Source organism: Fukomys damarensis, unplaced genomic scaffold (genome assembly GCF_012274545.1).
Source record: "Fukomys damarensis isolate Sample0158 unplaced genomic scaffold, DMR_v1.0_HiC HiC_scaffold_16, whole genome shotgun sequence".
Lineage (NCBI taxonomy): Eukaryota > Metazoa > Chordata > Mammalia > Rodentia > Bathyergidae > Fukomys > Fukomys damarensis.
In genome coordinates this window covers 101,088,362-101,107,425 of record NW_022900928.1, presented here as the reverse complement: position 1 = coordinate 101,107,425, position 19,064 = coordinate 101,088,362, and the positions used below count along the sequence as shown (strand labels likewise).

Below are 19,064 nucleotides of genomic sequence, written 5' to 3'. Positions count from 1 at the left end.
AGAGGAAACAATACTAAAATTTATTTGGAACTAGAAGACCTAGAATAGCAAAAGCACCTGACTTGAAATTATACTACAAAGCTACTGTCATAAAAACTGCATGGTACTGTTAAAAAAAAAATAGACCTTAACCGGGCATTGTGGCACATGCCTGTAATCCCAGCACAGGAGGCAGGAGGATCGCTGAGAGTTCAAAACCAGCCTGGGCTACATAGTGAGTTCCAGGTCAGTCTTAACTACATAGTGAGACTCTGTCTCAAAAAAAAAAAACAAAACAGACCTTAAGATCAGTGGAACTGATTAGAAGATGTAGAAACAACTCCAAACACATTCAGTCTCCTTTAATAAAAGGGCCACACGCTTTCACCAAAGAAAGATAGCCTGGAAAAACAGACTTCACAGGCTACAGATTAAAACTAGACCCATATCTTTCACCATGTACTAAACTAAAATTGAAATAGATCAAGGATCTGAATTTAAAACAGAGGGCCAGGGATTTAGTTCAGTTGCCTGCCTGCAAGCACAAGGTCCTGAGTTCAATCCCTGGTATCAAAAACAAAAACAAAAAAAACCAAAAGATTTTAAAGAGAAACACTAAAATTAATTAATTAATTAATTAAAATAAAACAAAAACACAATCTGCTGGAAAAGGGGGGAGGGGAAAGGAAGGAAGGGACAGGAAAAAGAATAAATGGAAAAATATAAATAAATCTTTTATAAATATGAGAGGAAGAGAGGTTGAAGGGAGGGGAGAAAATGGGAAAAAAAGAAACAAGATATATCATGTACAGGTACAAATTCTCTATGATGAATGTTATCATTATGTATATCTAAAATGTACCATTAAAAAAAAGTGGTAAAAAATGATAGGATAAGTGTGTTTGAAGTGAGGGGGAATATTTTGAATGGGATTAATGGCAATATGTATTTCAGTGAAATAAACTTTCAAAAATTTAAATATTAATAGTATATTCTGATCACATCTCACATAGAAAACTCTTTCCAGGCAGTGGAAGCAGCCAGAGAAAAGACCCTAAGGTCTTTCCATTTAATTCTTGCCATTAATTGGCAATAATTTTAGTAATTTATTTCTTTCCACTATTCTCTAGGCCCTCCACTGTGTCTCATTCAGCAGTATATAATAATAGCCAATATTTAGTAAATGTTTACAATATACTAATCTTCTAATTGGGCTATTTTTTCTGTTTTTAAAAGATTATTTTTTCTAATTGTATTTAAAAGATTCAATAAATTGGGGCCAGGGATTTAGCTCAGTGATTCTGTCGCCTGCTTTGCTAAGCACAAGTTCCTGAGTTTGATCCACGGTACCAAAGAAAAAAAACAGATTAAATAATTTAATCCTCCAAACAGACCTACAAAATTGGTGTTCCTTTTGCTTCCATTTTACAAGTGAGAAAAGTGACACATAAAAAAATTAAGCACATTTTTCCCAAGGTCACACAGTAAGCAAGTGGCCAAGCCCTGAACAGCATATACAATACATCTTCTATGCTATAAAACTTAAGAAAGTTTGGCAGGCCGGGTATGTGGTACATGCCTGTAATCCCAGCACTTGGGAGGCTGAGGCAGGAGGACTGCCTGGAGTTCAAGGCAATCCTGCGCTGCACAGTGAGTTCAACGTTAACCTGAACTACACAGCAAGACCCTATCTCAAAAAAAAAAAAAGTTTGACAAAAACAGTCCAAGTTTTCTCATCTCTAGTACTAGACTCAAAGGAGACATACAATAACTAAGAATGTTTTTATTAAAATCTGTTTTCTTGCCATCTTTGCAGTCATTTTCTTGACTTGTCTTTACCACAATCCACACTTAACCACCACATCCTTAAATTTCCTCACAATCTGATTGACATTCCCTGCCTACTAAAATGGCTCTAATGTGATCAGTGGATCATCATATTACCAAATCAAAAGGTTCTGTCTCTGTCCTCACTCTCCTTGAGTGGTGTACTGGGCTATGTCAACCCCTTTCCATCTTGAAACTTCTTTGGCTACCTGGATGCTACACTATCCTGGATCTTCCTTGTCCCTCTGATGTCTCTCATGGAAAGAATAAAAATAATCTCTTTCTTGCTTTCCAAGAGTTAAACTTTTCCATCTCACTTCTAGCTCTACAATTGTTGCTTTAATAATACATTTTTCACTTCTATCCCTGAAAGATGAGGATCCTAAAAGTTTAATTTGGGTTTTTTGACTTCTCTGTCTCATTTATCCGATATTTGCTGAATGCCTATCAGGTACTATTTGAGTTGCTTTTAATAGTAGGTCACTATTATCAGTAAAAACAGACCAAAACTCCTCTGTCCACCTCAAGTCAAATACTTCTTTGCCACCAAGGACATGAAACCATTCTTCAGGGTTAGGGGTATAACTCAGTGATAAGAGTATTTGCCTTGCATAAATGATGCCCTAGGTTTGATCCCCATCCCCAACAAAAACATAAAACATCTTCCATCTCTGACTTAAACAATAAACCTTGTGATGATTCTCTCTTATCAACCACAACTATATTTCTCTGCCATCAAAAAAATACTCAGCCATCAAAAAAAAAAACCCTCAGCCATCATTTTTTATTATATCTATATAGTATATATAGCTATATGACAAACACTGCTTTAAACTCTACATACATTAACTGACTTATTCCATAAAACAATCCTTGGTCTTTTCATAAAAGAGAAAACTGAGGCCCAAAGAAGGTAAAGAGGAGTTCAAGGAGCATGAGTTGAAAACTACAGGTTATTGAAAACTAAAAAACAACAACAACAACAACAACAAAAAACCCACTTGTTAGTCCTTTACTCCAAAACTGAAAACAGTATTTCCTTTAAGTTCATGATATGCTCTACAGACTCTGTCTCAAAAAAACATAATCTAGAGTAAGGGCGTACGTAGCTCAGTCATAGAACAACAGATTTACAATGGGCAAGGAATTCCCAACGTACATGCACACAAGGTATAATGTGTAAACACAAATACATCATGTATTACAAGAGCTCTCCAAAGCTGTTGAAAAAAACTTTTCTAGGCCAACTCCCCATGATTAATTTAATAATTATTTACTGCACACATGTACTAATAAAAATTTTAAAACAAAAAAACATGGCTAACAAAATTTTCTTTGTTGAATTATTTTACTTGATCCTTGTTTTCATCAGCATCAAAACAGATTTGAATACAGTAGAGGGAAGGTATTTTCAACCTTAAAGACTACCAGCTTTATCTTTTGGGAAAAAAATTCATATCTATACTAGGTCTAGCATAAAAGACAGAAGCAAGAAATTCCCAAAAGTATCACTAAGTAAACTATATAGGTACTCCTTAATATATCACCAATTCTATTGCTAAAGGGCCTCTTAAAAGGTTTCTGAGGACTCACTGAAAACTTATGAGGTTATTTTATAACTGATTACATAAGTTAAAAATAAAAGGCAAAAGTTCATAAAACAATCCTAACACATGAGCAGAACAGGCACACCACATTATCAATTTCTTCTCTTTCCAATTCCCCATCCCTTCTAGCAAAGAAAAGACATGAATTTGCCAATTTTTGAGATAGATTAAGATACATAAACCTGCACAGGGACACTAGTTTGAATGAAAAAAAGGCTAAGCACTGTAGCCTTTCCAACTAATAATAACATCAGAGCAGAGAGAGACTTCATAAAGTCTTCACACACACACACACACACACACACACACACACACACACACTTTGTTGGCTGAAGGACACATTCACTACTCTTCTTATGAGACTATATATATTTAATCAAGCACTAGATATATATCCCCCCCCAAAAAAATAGAAAAGAAAATCACAAGTGTGTAACCAAAGGCAGCAAAGCAAACAGTGCTAACACTGCCTGAGGCAAAAATGTACAAGAAAAATTATTAAAATCTGAGGTATCCCCAACTTTATTTGTTGTCTTCCACTTTCTAGGTACACAAAGCACATAGCCTCCTGGCTAACCAACGTGCCCCAGTCAGTCACACAAAACCAGCATCCTCCCAAGGACTGTCAGAATGAAAAATATGTAAACTATTAATAATTCAAAATGAATTCAAATTAATATCTGATCTCCAAACTATTTGGAAGAGATTTCTGGAGCAGTAATTTTTTCCTCCCTTTGCCCACTGTTAACCTACCCACTGTGACACTCTTACAAGGGACTTCATACCTCAAAGATGTGTTAGCTGTCACTTTAACATCATACCTGAGATAATCTATAAAGAGAAAAAGGTGGTGGTGTCTCCCAGTTTTAGAGGTTCTAGTCCTAATCAGGGAGACCAGGTAGGCCTCTGGTGATTGGGCTGGACAGTAATGGCAGGAAATGTGGTAAAACAAAACCACTCACCTCAATGTTAGGAAGCAAAAAGAAGAAGAAGCCAAGGTCGCTTAATCCCCTTCAAAGGCACATCCTCAATGACCTAAGGACCCCTCTCAAAAGTTTCATAATCTAATAGCATCTTGCTGGGGGTGGGGGTGGATTTAATATCCAAACTACTTAGTAAAAGGATTAAAACTTCTTGAGGGGAAAGAATGGGTTTGCAGTTACTACTAAAAATATTCCCCAATACCAAGGTTCTCCTATACTGCACATTTGATATTTTCTTCCCTCTCACATACTCTGGGGGCAATAACCTTTCTCAAGGTTCTCCTACACAAAGGATATCTCAACTCAACCTTAAATCCAAAATTAACACATCTAAACTTTTGTTAAAACACCCAAGCATGAGCCGGGCATGGTGGCGCATGCCTGTAATCCCAGCCCTTCCTTGGGAGGCTGAGGCAGGAGGATTGCTGTGAGTTTGAGACCAGCCTGGGCTACATAATAAGTTCCAGGTCAGTCTCAACTACACACTGAGACCCTGTCTCAAAAAGCCAAAACAAACAAACAAACAAACAAAAACAAAAACAAAAAAACACCCAAGCAGAAGACAATACATTTTTATTCTAGTCATCATATTTTAAGCACACATAACCAGCTAAATGAAGAAATAAAATAAAAAGTCAAAAATAGCTCTGTCACATTACAGGGATTAAAGAACTCTAAGGATAGAGAAAATGTCAATGAAAAATGGATGACAGGTTGAATAGCACATATCTGAAATACCTGGGACCAATATTGCTTCAGATTTCCAACTGTTCTGTATTCTCAAATATTTGCAAATAAAAAATGGAACATCTTGGGATTAGGACCCAAGTGTGTCATTTGTTTCCTATACACCTTAAACACTTAGAGAGAAACTGATGTTACCGGATAAAAGTTTTAGTTTGCCGGCCTTCTGACAGCAACTTAACACACATGATCAGGTGTAGAATTTTCCACACATGGCTGTCATGTCAGTACTCTAGTTTCAGATCTTGCAGTATTTGATATTTTCAGGTTAGAAATATTCATCCTGTATTTCCCAATAATGGACTAGTCTGTGTCATTGGTTTTATTATCATATTTCATAAGTACCTAAAAGGACTATCGCATTATGTTAGGTCCTAACTTTTATCATAAGAAAGAAAATTATTGGTAAAATTAAGTTTAATTTTAAAGCTGTAAGTGAGCCCAGTCATAGTGGTGTACATTGTAATCCCAGTGTTCTGGGAGGATGAGGCAGGAGGATCAAAGCTTGCACCTACAACTTAGCAAGACCCTGCCACAAAAAATAAAGGGCTGAAGATATAGCTCAATGCAAAAGCTGAGTTCAACCTTCGGTACAAGGGAGTTGGGCAGAAGCAATACATCTTTTTTTTTTTTACTTCAAAATGTGAAGTTTTCCATCATAAAATAAAGCAAGCATGCTGTCTAGTAATATATAATTGATGAAGAAAGCTGGCTTACTAAAGGCTCAACTAACAAAAAAGGTTCAAGGTTCTCAGAACTTAAAGAAAAAATTTAACCAGAACAAATATGGCTGACTTTAATCTTTTGTAAAACAAAAACAAAGCATATCACAGTAAATCAAATACATTTCTATGTTTCACCATTTCCCCTATACTCTTCTTTGGACTACTGACCTAATCTTATCCAAGGTGAAGGGAGCTCAGAACTAGTAAAATTTAATTCCCTACTTCATCAAAATTGTCTGCCAACCTTTCTGCTTTAAGCAGGTCATTATTACACTCTAGAGATACCCAATAACATTTACTGCTTATCACTATCCAAATCTAAGTCTCCTAATATCCCTTCTAATAAACACATCAATGCAGCTGATACATAAATTTCTTTTATTTAATGTGATGTTTCATCTCTTAACTATCACATAATGTTTCTTTATTTTCTAAGTTATTTCTCTGTAATGAACAGCTAAAATTATTAAAAAATACTAGTAGCTATTTTCTTCTTTTTTTTTAAGTTATTTGAGTAATCCTGTATCACTTCCTTTCAAAAATAACTAGGCTCTATGTGGGGCACAGTAGTGCATGCCTGTAGTCCCACCTGAGACAGAAGTATCATCAAGCTCAGGAGTTTGGGGCCAGCCTGGACAACTTAGTGAAACCTTGTCTCGAGAATAAGAACAAAAGAGTCCCTGCCTCAGTCCTGGAGAGCTGCCATTCGGCCCTGGGAGTCCCTCCACTCTCCCAGAATGCACCAGAAGTCTGCAGGAAACCAAAATGGCGAAGGACTGCAGCAAAGTGGGCTGTGTTTGAGGGCAGTTGGCTGTCACCACTGATGTGCCCAAATGAGAGACTCTACAGGGATAGGATGGACATAAAGACAAAAAGCCAGCATGTAAATTTGAAGAGGGTCAGAATATCCTAGCTAGATGGTCAGATGGCTTGTTTTATCTTGGAACTATCAAAAAGATAATCATATTGAAACAGAACTGCTTCATATTTGAAGACAGTTCTAAATCCTGAGTTCTCTGGAAGGACACTCAAACAGATGGAATATTACACAGCTATTAGAAGTTATAATTTTGAAAACTGTGAAAAGCTTTTGATAGAAATATTACATAGTACTGATGAAAAGGAAACATCTCATGGTGAGATAATGTGGATGCTGGCACATCTGGGAGCCACTGAAGTGGGGAAATGATCTGTATGGTATGTCAAGAAGAGTGTTCAGAAGCTCCTAATGAAATGGTTATATGTGATAAGTGTGGCCAAAAGTATCATCAATTGTGTCATACACCTCACACTGATTCCAGTGCGATTGATTCAAATAAAAATGGCTCTGTTGACAGTGTGTTTTATAACAACAAAGGTGGTGGTGCGCTTAAGAAAGGACCAAATGCCAAAGCATTGCAAGTCATGGAGCAGACATTACCCTATAGTGTGGCAGACCTTGAATGGGACACAGGTCATAAAACCAATGTTCAGCAGTGTTACTGCTATTGTGGAGGCCCTGGAGACTGATATTTAAAGGTGCTACAGTGCTATAAATGTAAGCAGTGGCTTCATGAAGATTGTGTGCAATGCCTTTAAAAGCCAATGCTATTTTGGAGATAGATTTTATACATTTATTTGCTCTTTCTGCAGTTCTGGACCAGAATACCTCAAACGTCTACCATGACAGTGGGTAGATATAGCACACTTTTGCCTTTACAACGTAAGTGTTATTCACAAAAAGAAATACTTTGATTCTGAACTTGAGCATATGACATATATTAATGAAAACTGGGATATACTGACTGCACCCCGGAGAGCTGGCAGACACACCAAAATTTGAAAGATATGAGCATGTTCTGGAGGCCTTAAATGATTACAAGACCATGTTTATGTCTGGGAAAGAAATAAAGAAGAAGGGTGAAGGAGATGAAGGGAGAGGGCAGGGGTATGGAGAAAAATAACCAAGACATATCATGCAAAGGTACAAGATCCCAATTATAAATGTAACTGTATTGTTTAAGTGTGCCAGTAAACTTAATGGGGGAAAAAAAGAAACAAAGAAGCAGCATTTATTTAGGTTACGAATTCATGCTCCCCTTGTACCACCAAATGTGGCTTTCAAAGCAGATAAAGAACATGAAGGAACATCACATGAATTTAAAATTAAAGACAGAAAGACATCCAAACCTGTATCTGATCCAAGAGAAATAAGCAATGGAATAGAAAGAAAGGAAAGGGGGATGTGTAGGTCATCCCTCTAGCCCATATATAAGAAAAATGACATAAAAAACTGCTGAGCCACCTTTAGATATGGAATCAATTTCTGAGAATCCTGCCTTGGATTTACCTTGTTCTATAGGGATAACTCAGGGAAGTGTATATTCATCAGATATTTTGGATATGGATTTCACAGCTACTCCCACTACAAAACAAACTACCTCATTCAGTATTTCCAAGCATTATGGCTTATCTGATTCTAGAAAAAGGACTCACATAGGTAGATCTTGGCCTGGTGCAATACCACATTTGCGTAGAAGAGGTCATCTTCCAAGAAGAGCACTCCAGACTCAGAACTCAGAAATTGTAAAAGATGATGAAGACCAAGAAGATTATCAATTTGAAGAACTCAACACAGAGATCCTAAATAACTTAGAAGATCAAGAGTTACAACTCAGTCATCTAAAACTCCATTACTAGTTATTTTGGTGCAGCAGGTAGAATAGCATGTGGCAAAAAGTATTGCATTTTGGCTGTGGTGACACTCAATGAAAAGGTGCAGTATCTTGTGGAATGGGAAGGAGCAACTGCATCCTGACTATAGGACTGAATATTATGTTCACTGCACTCATTTTCGGTAGGTACAGTTCAAAGCCCTAAAGGAGTCTGGCTTTTATTATTTTTCTTAAAAAACAGTATCATCAAAATCAAACAAAATAGTCACAGGAGATGATACTAGCCTTAACATGTACTTGTCAATGAATGTCAAAAAAGTTATTGCTTAAAAATCAGAACAGCTGTAATCCCAGCACTCGGGAGGCTAAGCAGGAGGATTGCTGTGAGTTCAAGACCAGCCTGGGCTACATAATGAGTTCTAGTTCAGTCTCAACTACATAGTGAGACTCTGTCTCAAAAAAATAAAATAAATTAAAAAAAATAAAAATCAGAACAGACTTAATTTTTTATTTATTTATTTATTTTATTATTTTTTGGGGGGGGGACCGGGGATTGAACTCGGGTCCTTGTGCTTGCAAGGCAGGCCACCGAACCGCTGAGCTAAATCCCCGGCCCCAGACTTAATTTTTAAATCATAAGATTTGTAGAATGTTTCTAGGATAGGATATTAAAAATGATACAAACTCAAGCATGGTGTTAGATAATTTTTCTAATTATTCCATTGAGTCAGGGTTTGTGATTAGTGGTTATCAAAGCAAACAGATCTTGTAGATAGTACAACTATTTGGAGAAACACTGTCTGTTCTGTTATACCAAAATGTTGGGAAAAAATTTATTTCAATACCTTTCAGATTTCATAAAGTACAGTGCATATAATGCCTACCAAAAGACTATAAATATTGAAATTTTCTTTCAAGCAGTGTAAAAAATATATTGAGCCTGTAAACTGCTCTGTGACTAGACTTCAGTCATCTTAATATATTCTTTGCATGTACATGTGTGTGTGTGTGTGTGTGTGTGCGTGTGAGAGAGAGAAAGAGAGAGAGAGAGAGAGAGAGAGAGAGAGAGGGAGAGAGAAAGAGAGAGAGATTATGTGACCTATGCAATACAAATTATGGGAATGGGCAGCTTTGGAGTATATATATCCCATAATTCATTTTTCAGGAATAGTTGTAGTATTTACAGAGGAGCATTTCTTCTCAGGCTTTTATTGGGTGCTGCTGCTTGCTATGTATGAAAAGAAATGCATCAAACAAGTTTAGTGTGTACTGAAGAAGGGTGTGAACAACAGTATCCATGGGCTTTTAGAATGCTTTTCACTCTCAGTCCTTGCAACTCAGCTGTTCAATACCTAAAGCAATTCAAATAATATCAACATTATTTAGCCGGGCATGGTGGCCCACACTTGTAATCCTAGCACTCGGGAGGATGAGGCAGAAGGATTGCTGCGAGTTCAAGATCAGCCTGGGCTACATAGTGAGTTCCAGGTCAGTCTCAACTACATAGTGAGATCCTGTCTCAAAAACAAACAAACAAAAAATTATTTCCTACCAGAAGTAACATTTTCAAGTTTTCATGGCACATTTGATTGTAAATGTCTGTCACTTTTAACAGTAAGTCTGGGATTTGGGGAAGATTCCTTGAAATGTCTGTAGTAACTATTAGTCATATTTGAATATAGTATGAACAAAGTATTTTACTGCACAGGGTTAACAAACAGTATATTGCCACTGAGGCTTCTGCTGCTTTATTACATTACCTCTTGTTTTTATAAAATGTACCAAGATTTAAACTGATAACTTTATTTTTATCTGTTTTAAAAAAAAGTTTCTTTTATCACCAGTGTTAAGAGTTGTCTTGTTTCTTTTTGTTTTGTTCTGTTTTGTTTCTTAGTCAAAGAGTAAACGGAAGAATATTCTTATTTTGGTGGCTATACATTTTACTTTTAAAAATGATTGGTGGATTTTAGATAAAAAAAAAATTGGGAGAATTTGCTGCCAAAATGAAAACTATGTAAAGTGTAGTGATGACAAAGTGGCAAAAATGTGGATCAGTACTTATTTATTCCATTAATTGATTATTTGAGTGTTTATAAAGAAATTTGCTTTATTTTTTTAAACATCTTCAAAAGATGACGTTTTCTTATCACATTATAGCCAAAAGAAGCAGAAAACTTCATTGTTCTGCATTTGGTTCGTGGTTTATCAGGTATAAATGAGTTTTACAAAAGTGCAAATCAAAAACTGTCATTTCTGTTTACTTCCACCAAAACTTGATTTTCCCCTAGCTATTAAAAGTTGCCTTTCTTGTAGCTACAATATTTTGAATAACACACAGAGTTTGTGTTGATTTTTGAATGTTTGTTTATATCTAGGGGTAACAGAAAATGTAAATCCCATGTACACTCCACGTGTATCATATTATTTCATTTTCCCCAAAGTCCTTTAATTCTAACTGAACACCAGCAGTACATTTTCAGTAACTCTTTCTTTACCATACTTGGTATAAGATTTACCAAGCTAAACTGTCTTTAGATGTCTTATTGTGAATGTCTGTTTTATTTTATCATGGTGGTTCACATGGCTCTGATGTTCAGTTTGTATTTTTGGAATTGCTTTACTTATCATTAAAACAGACCAACATTAAATGTATGTATTTTTTAAAGAGCTAAAAAAAAAAAGAGTAAGAAAAAAAACCTGGGTGGGGATAACAAATTATAGTTCACCACAGAAGACAAAAAGAACACATTTCCTCTGTCCTCTATGCTCCAAAACCTTAACATTACTTTTGGATATGCGACTGAAGAGGAGATACTGTCAGTTAGCTTCCAAATCCTGTAGAATTTCCACCCTAATACGTCTCAGAATGACCCCTTACTTTGGTGGGCTGGCCTTCAATTTTTCAAACAAAACTCAACTGACAATCCCAAAATATGCTGTATACTATTGAAAGAGCAATCTTTCTAAAAACACCTTCATCATATTATCTCTTGCCCCTACCAACCTCTTTTGGCTCCTTTTTGCTTGCTAGATAAAATTCAACCAAACTCTGAGTACATCTTTCATAATATAACTTATAAATTGTCACCACTCCCACAAATTAACATTTCACTCCACAGGGATGGGACTCCTCACACCCCTCTCACATCACGCTGGTCCCCATCATCAAGTGTCTGTTGGTACTTCCATCCCCCACATGGAATGCATGGAATGTTCTTCTGGAGATGCTCTGCCATATGAATAAGTCTATGTTCATTATTCAAGTTCCACTTCCTCCAGAAAGTTTAGCTCCCATGATTAACAAACCCCTACACTAACACACTGGACTTAATTATACCCATTATTTGTATTATTAACATACCCCTACACTAACACACTGGACTTAAACTATATATGCATTATTTGGATAGTACTAGTTAGATTATTATGAAAGTGGCAAGATAGACTGCTTGCTGCTTGCTTTCTAGCCAGCAGACGTATAACAAACATTTGAAGACTTTTTGAAAGGGGGCTGACAATTTTGATTTTAAAATTGAGATATTTCATTGTTTCAAAAGAATTCTAGTACAAATGAAATGTTGTGATGACTAAGATGTGCTTCAAAATAATGCAGGGCAAAGAGTAGGAAAAAGATGGGTAAAATAAATCAGGTTTAGGCCCGGGGATATAGTTCAGTGGGGCCATGCCTGCCTTGCAAGCACAAGGTCCTGAGTTTGATCTCCAGGTACTCAAAAAAAAAAGTGAGGTTCAGATGAAACCAAACTGGCTGAGTCAATAATATGTGAAATTGAGTGACAGGAGGACTGAGGCATGAGGGTGGCCAGTTCCAGACAAGGCTAGGAAATTCAGCAAATCCTTGTCTCCAAATAAAATTAAAAAGGTCTGGAGGTGCAGTCCAGCAGTAGGGCACTTTCAAGCATGGAGCCTAGAATTCAATCCCCAATACCACCTGTTTAGATATCCTCCCGAAACCTCACGTGAATAAGGTGGGGCTATTTCATAGGTGGCTGAATCTACAGTGTGTGACTGATTCATAGTGCAATGCTAGACCCGAGTGAACTCGGATAAAGGGTGTAAGTGTTACCCTCTCTAAGTAGTCAGAATAAAAGGGGGTATAGGGAGATGCTGTTAAAAGTCTCTTCTTGCTTTTGCTGTTTTCCGCCTGTTACCCCTCTGCCACCCTGCCAGCCAGATGAGTATGGTCTGAATAAAAGTTCTGCAAACTGTAAGCCAAATAAACCTTTCCTCCTTTAACTTTGTTGGGTTTTTTGTCTTAGAAATGAGAGGAAAGTAACTAAGATACTACCATCCCCTCAAAATCAAAACTAATGTTGTCTTTATTTTTCTGGAAAGATTTAATTTGACAGGAAAACTGCAGAGAAATATTATAATTTTAAGGGCCCGAGATTTAGCTCAGTGGTACCGAACCTGCTTCACAAGCCCAAGGTCCTGAGTTCAATCCCCAGTACAAAAAGAAAGAAAGGAAGGAAGGAAGGAAGGAAGGAAGGAAGGAAGAAAGGAAGAAAGAAAGAAAAGAAAAGAAAGACAGACAGACAGACAGCAAGCGGGGCCAGAGATTTGGCCCAGTGGTTTTGCCATCACAAGTGTAAGACCCAAGTTCGATCCCCTGTACCAAAAAAAAAAGGCAGAGGAAAAAATATCATCAAAATGGAAGAAATTGTTATGTAAAGATAAATTGTATTATCAAAGCAATGTTTTACAAATATTCATATAATTTTAACATTCATAAAATGTTCCCCAAAATAATTACTGAAATAAAAAAAAAATTACAAGCAAACATGGGAGGGAGAAAAGATCTTTTTAGTTTTTAAAAAAGGAAAAAAGCTGCTAACAATCAATGTTCAGTAACTCAAATCAGCCAATGTTAGTTCAGGAAATTCATGATCTGAAGACACCTGATGCCCTACCAGGGAATGAATTAATAAGGTTTTAAAATAATCAGAAAACAACATTTCCTCTTTATTTCAAGGACTGAAATCATGCTTGAGAAATTCCAGATATTTGGCTTCATGACAATGTATTTGCTGCTGTTAAGGAATACTTTGCTTCTTTGATAGTTTCAGTCTATAGTTATTACTCAAAAATCAATCACTATTTCCTACAAATATGGTTCACGAATTCCTTCCAAAAAGTACACAAATACTTCTTGTGTTGCTATTGCTTGTAGTCTGGAGCATCAAACCCAAGTGCATACTAGGCAAGTGCTCCAACAATGAGCTACAGCCCTAGCTCAACAAATATTATTTTTAAGTAAAAGAATTTTATTCTTCTAGGGCCGGGATTTAGCTCAGTGGTTCTGCCACCAGCCTTGCAAGTGCAAGGTCCTGAGTTTGATCCCCGATATCAAAATAAATAAATAAACAGATAGATAAATAGATAAATTTAGGAAAAATAATTTTATTCTTCTAATTATATTGCTTTTTTTGCCTTGACTTTCCTTTTCCATACTGGTTTTTAGGCATGTACACAAGCCAATATGATTATCCTGATTTACAATTCTACTCCATAATTGCTTTACATTCTTAAAAAGTGAGATTTTAATAAGTACACCAAAATTTTTTTTGGTTTTAAACAGATACTTGATGAGCCGGAGATTTAGCTCAGTGGTTCTGTGACCTGCCTCACAAGTGGAAGGACCCAAGTTCGATCCCTGGTACAAAAAAAAAATCTAAAAACAGATACTTGATTTATATACCTATACAAACAGAAAGGCTCAGTATAATAACATCATCTGCCCATCACTTAACTCAATTAAAACTTAAAACAGGACAATTCTCTTGTATTGAGATTTTTTAGTAAAAAGAAGCCTTTTTCACAAAAAACTTCTTGAAAGGAAAACAAGCTCATACTATCTTTAAATTTTCCTCTTCTGATAAAAACACAAGCCACTTAAATATAGGGGAACTGATACATAGCTATAAGCAAGCTCTAGGCTTTGCAAGAAAGCTCGAGGCCCTAGGTTACATCCCTAGCACCGTTAAAAATAAAAGACCAAATAGTCTTGACATTCTCCAAGAGCAATTTTCTGACTAAAAAATGAAAGAGTCATATTATAAAAGACAAATGTGTAATACCCACTAGATAATATTACTACATTCAGAAAAGTTGATATTTACCACACTAGCTTTTCTAATAAAGATGTCCATATAGGGAAATTTAAAATACTTTTGAAATTAGTTCTTTTAGGAAACTACTTAATACATGATTAACAAAACTCACTGATCTTTTTTAATTACAAAAATTGAGTAAATTATGTTATAATTATGTACTTAGAACTTGTGAGGGCAAAGGAAACAATATATATGTAAAATCTTTAAAATACTCGGGGGCTGGAGATTTAGCTCAGTGGTGCCGCTGCCTGCCTCGCACGCACCAGGTCCTGGGTTCGATCCCTGTACCAAAACAAAACACTAAAATAAAATATTGGGGATATTAAGCCAGCCATGGTGGCATATGCATGGAATCCCCGCAAGTGGGAAGCTGAGGAAGAAGGACGAAGAATACAGGGCAGTATGGGTTACACAGTGAGATTCTGTCTCAAAACAATCAAACAACCTGAAATAAAAGAAAATAACATATTGGGGATATTGTCTTTCCAATCAAGAATAGGCATTTGCGAATTTTTGCTAATAACTCTGAAGTAACATAAAATTTGTAAAATGTCACAATGTTAACAAGTTTCATCCAATACATGTTATTCCAGTGGGATGAAAACCATTTACAAGTTCCATTTAGATTAAGAAATCCTTTGAGAAAAATATGTACTACATTCTAGTCATACTGTTTCTAGAACAGCAACAACCTCTATAACCTATTTCCCTACTATTTTATTCAAAATCAAATGAGCTAAATGCAACTTTTCCACAAAAATTCAAGACAGTATTATAAACTGACAGAGAATTAACTGAATTTTTAGCATAGGCTGAAGTTTTAATTACCTAAAACTTTCTATCTCATTTAAAATCTACAAAAACAACAAACACTGAGTTGGGATAGATTCTGTCAAAAATTTCTTACAGTCATATAAAAAAATTCATTAAAATTAAGAATGTAGGGCCGGAGATTTAGCTCAGTGGTTCCACCACCTGCCTTGCAAGCATAAGGACCCAAGTTCAATCCCCTATATGGGGGGTAGGGGGAACAGATGGACATTAAGAATGTAGCTTCATTTTAAAGCCAGGAGTAGGGAGGAGAAAAGAAAGCTTTCTAAAACCAAACTGCTTAAACAAAGAAGTTAGTTTTTCATTTTCTTAAAAACACACAAAATCATTTTTAAAATAACTCTCCTGAAAGCATTAGCATTATGTGAATTTTATTACCAGCATCACAAAATAAATAAAACTCTCTTAGTGTTAGAAGTTCATTCTTAGCCAACACCCTTTTTCTTTTCAAAGTAATGATTTGCAAGCTATTGCTATTGCTCCCTTAGACTAAAGAGCATTGAAAGGCATTACAAAACAATCTTATTTTCCTGTATTTTGCTGTTCAATTATAACTGTTCATCCTAATAGAACTGAGGAACTGTCTGTACAACTTTCAGAAAACAAATTGTATGCCAACTTTCAGTAATTCATGTTTAAAACCTTCTTATACAAATAATCTATTCATTTGAAGAATTCAACTAATTGAACCTGGCAGAAAGTATTGCAAATTATCAAAGAAATTATGAAAGTATGAAGCTGAAATGTTTATAAAGTTATAAATAAGAACTTAAACCTATAAAAATATTTACGAATTTCAGTTTCTTGCTTCCTATCAAAGTGTCAAAGAACTTTTTCATTAGACACCCCAAAGATTTCAAAGTAAATTCATTTTTAATTCACAGGGCTGAAACTAAGAATTTGATGACTGCAGGCAAAGAGCAAGGGGGTGCAGAGTTACTTAAAATATTTAGCAAGTCAAATACTTCTGCCAAAGAAAAGCCAGCAAGGTGGTGCACTCCCATAATCCCAGCCCTCAGGAGGCTGGGGCAGGAGGATCGCTGCAGGCTCGAGGCCAACATGAGCTAAACACATAGCAAACCCTGACTTTAAAAAACCAAACACACACAAAAAAAGTTTTAAATATTAAAATCATTCACCCCCTTCTGTCAGACAAATAGTCCTCTCCTTAGAACACAATGCTTACAATTCAGCCAAGTTGACTGCCAAAGGTTTCCAGACCTGTGTTAAGGTTGTACAAAGTAGCAAGCCTCTCACCAGCATGTATTTTTTACTTACAGTTTAAAGCAGTTATATTAAAAACAGTCCTACTGATAAACTAAAGGAAGTTATTTTTTAAAACTTCAAGTTATAATTTAGGATAAGGTCTGCTACTTCTATTGCTTCCAATTCTTAGAAAAGTAGAGATTTATTTAGTTTAAATCAGGATAAGGCAGCTGAACAGAAAAAAGTTATAAAGAGCTTTTCTATTTTACAAAAAGCACAATCAAGTGACTATATGAACAAATGTTAAGATTCCTCAGGTTCTGTAGGTAAAATATGTAGAAATTATAACTGTGAAAGTGAATAAAGAGGAACTATATCTGTATTTACTCTTAAAGTATTATCACTTTTACCAGTATAAGACAGACTGCTGCATGAGATTGTTACTATTACTTGAAATACTTTTACATATACATTAAGAACACGAGGTCTTCTGTTGAAATTTAACGTATGTGTATCTGATCTACATAATCCTGTTTGTTTTTCTCCTACTTCTTCATTTCAAAGTTGCCTGTTATAGCAAAAGTTCCTTATTAGTCACATTTCAATTTTGCTTTCACTAAAACAGGTACATCATAAGCTTCTAGTTTTCTGCATTTTACTATAGATAACAAAGAGTGAACACCACTAAATGCATGTATAAGAAAGAGCTCTGTGATTGCTTTTTACCAGCCCCTTTCTTTTCTGTAGAAAAATGAGATTTAAGTTTATCAAAAGAAATATCAGTTTCTCTTTTTGCATACATAGCTAATATATTCTCCAAGACCATTTATTCAGATAACTACTATCTTGAAAATGTCTAAGAGAAAACGTCCCAAATCCAAAAATACTAAGTAAATCCCATTATTAGTTAGAGGAAATTCCAACTCAAACCATAAATATGTCATACATTAAACTGAATATTAATATAACTCAAGTTATAATCAATTCTCAATATAGACGGGATCTGTAACCCAAATACAATCAAAATATCATTTATATTCGCTTGTGGAGTTCACAGATGAATTTGTGCGCATGCCAGATTTATCTCATTTTGAAATGCTTAGGCTAATATTTATTGGTATGATCAGAGCCTGAGGAAAGGCAATTCAGAGGAACGCCTGGTAGCATGGAAGAGGTCCAAAATGAAAGGGGAGCGGGGACTCACGTCCCAACAGAGCGAATAATCAACAAAATAAATCACTGACAGCAAAAATGAAAATGTTCCGTTCTGAGCAGCCTAAATAAAAGATCTTCACTCAAATGTTTGATAGTATCCTACCTTACTTCATTCACTTCCCAACTTCTACTTTTCAAGGACCAACACGGGGCATCCCTTTTTCTGGAAGTGTTGAAAGAATCTGTATAGGAAAGAGGGGAAGGAATGGACAATTCTCAAGAAGGCTGGGAAACAGGTGGGTCAGAAAGAGCAACAACAATAGCAACTAGATACTTAAGGCGAAGCTTTTAGATGACAGATGTGGTGAAGGCAAAAGCTGCAAGTCGGAAGACGCTCCTGTGGCAAACACACTGAGGTCTGGCTATAAGCTTCAAGGGGACAAGGACTAACTCCAAACTGCTACAGTGAAGAAGAACACAGCAGCAGGACCGGTGGGCACCAAGCAGTAGGCTCAAAGAGCAGCAGCAACACGGGTCACAGTGGAAGAGATGGCTTTGGTCTTGGGAGACTGGGCCAGCAGGAAAGGACGTCAGAGGAGAAAGGGGGCTGGGGAAGCAAGAGCACTGAGACCTCAAAACCCTGTCCCTCTAAAACTGCAAGGGAGAGCTGGAGACGGGAAGACGCCTCGGATCCCCGGGTAAGGAAATTCTCCAAGGAGTCTGCGCTGGCCGTGGCGCTGCCGCCTTCCCATTCCCTTTTCCTGGTGGTAATTGCTGTGGCGTAGAGGGGAGAGGGAGGAAGAGGAGGAGGAGAAAGGCCGAGGAAGAGGAGGAGGCTGAAGGGGAGGCGGGGGGTGGGGGAGGAAGGGGGGTGCGGCCTGCACAATCCCCGCGAAGCCTCCGCGCTCTAGTAGCCGGTCAGCCCCGGGTTTCCCCTAAGCCCAGCCCCGTATACTCACCCGACTGCCGTGCCTCGCTTTTCCCTTAGCCGACTCCACGCGCTGCCGCGTTCTCAAGAGAGACCACTGAGCGAGTGTCGAGGACAAAACTCTTCAGAACCAGGCCTGGTTGCTTCAGCCAGTCCGACCTTTACGGCCGAGAGAGAGAGACTCTCAGCTTTCGGTGGGTTCCACAGCCAGACGGGCCACCATCTTACATTAGGGTAAGACTCCTCCGGCCTCCGGTGCGCAGGCGCACGCCGATCCGGCTGGGAGGGCCAGCG

The 19,064-nt window shown here is 36.9% G+C and overlaps 2 protein-coding genes and 1 pseudogene across 7 annotated transcripts in view; 2 read left to right on the top strand and 1 right to left on the bottom strand.

The window, feature by feature from the left end:
- Window positions 1–18,890, bottom strand: part of Cnot4 (CCR4-NOT transcription complex subunit 4) — a 109,172-nt gene extending 90,282 nt beyond the window's left edge. For all 6 annotated transcript variants that reach the window (XM_010616188.2, XM_010616191.2, XM_010616190.2 and 3 more), the window contains exons 1-2: window positions 18,802–18,890; window positions 18,006–18,084 (exon numbers count right to left, since the gene is read on the bottom strand). The gene's annotated coding sequence lies outside the window, so the exon portion shown is untranslated. The remainder of the gene's footprint in view (window positions 1–18,005; window positions 18,085–18,801) is intronic.
- LOC104856666 lies at window positions 7,028–8,754 on the top strand (annotated as a pseudogene).
- LOC117286274 overlaps window positions 14,984–19,064 on the top strand; it is a 5,167-nt gene continuing 1,086 nt past the window's right edge. Inside the window, exons 1-3 of the mRNA XM_033763976.1 lie at window positions 14,984–15,050; window positions 18,272–18,540; window positions 18,831–19,004. Of these exons, the coding sequence (XP_033619867.1) occupies window positions 14,984–15,050; window positions 18,272–18,540; window positions 18,831–19,004 (510 nt within the window). The remainder of the gene's footprint in view (window positions 15,051–18,271; window positions 18,541–18,830; window positions 19,005–19,064) is intronic.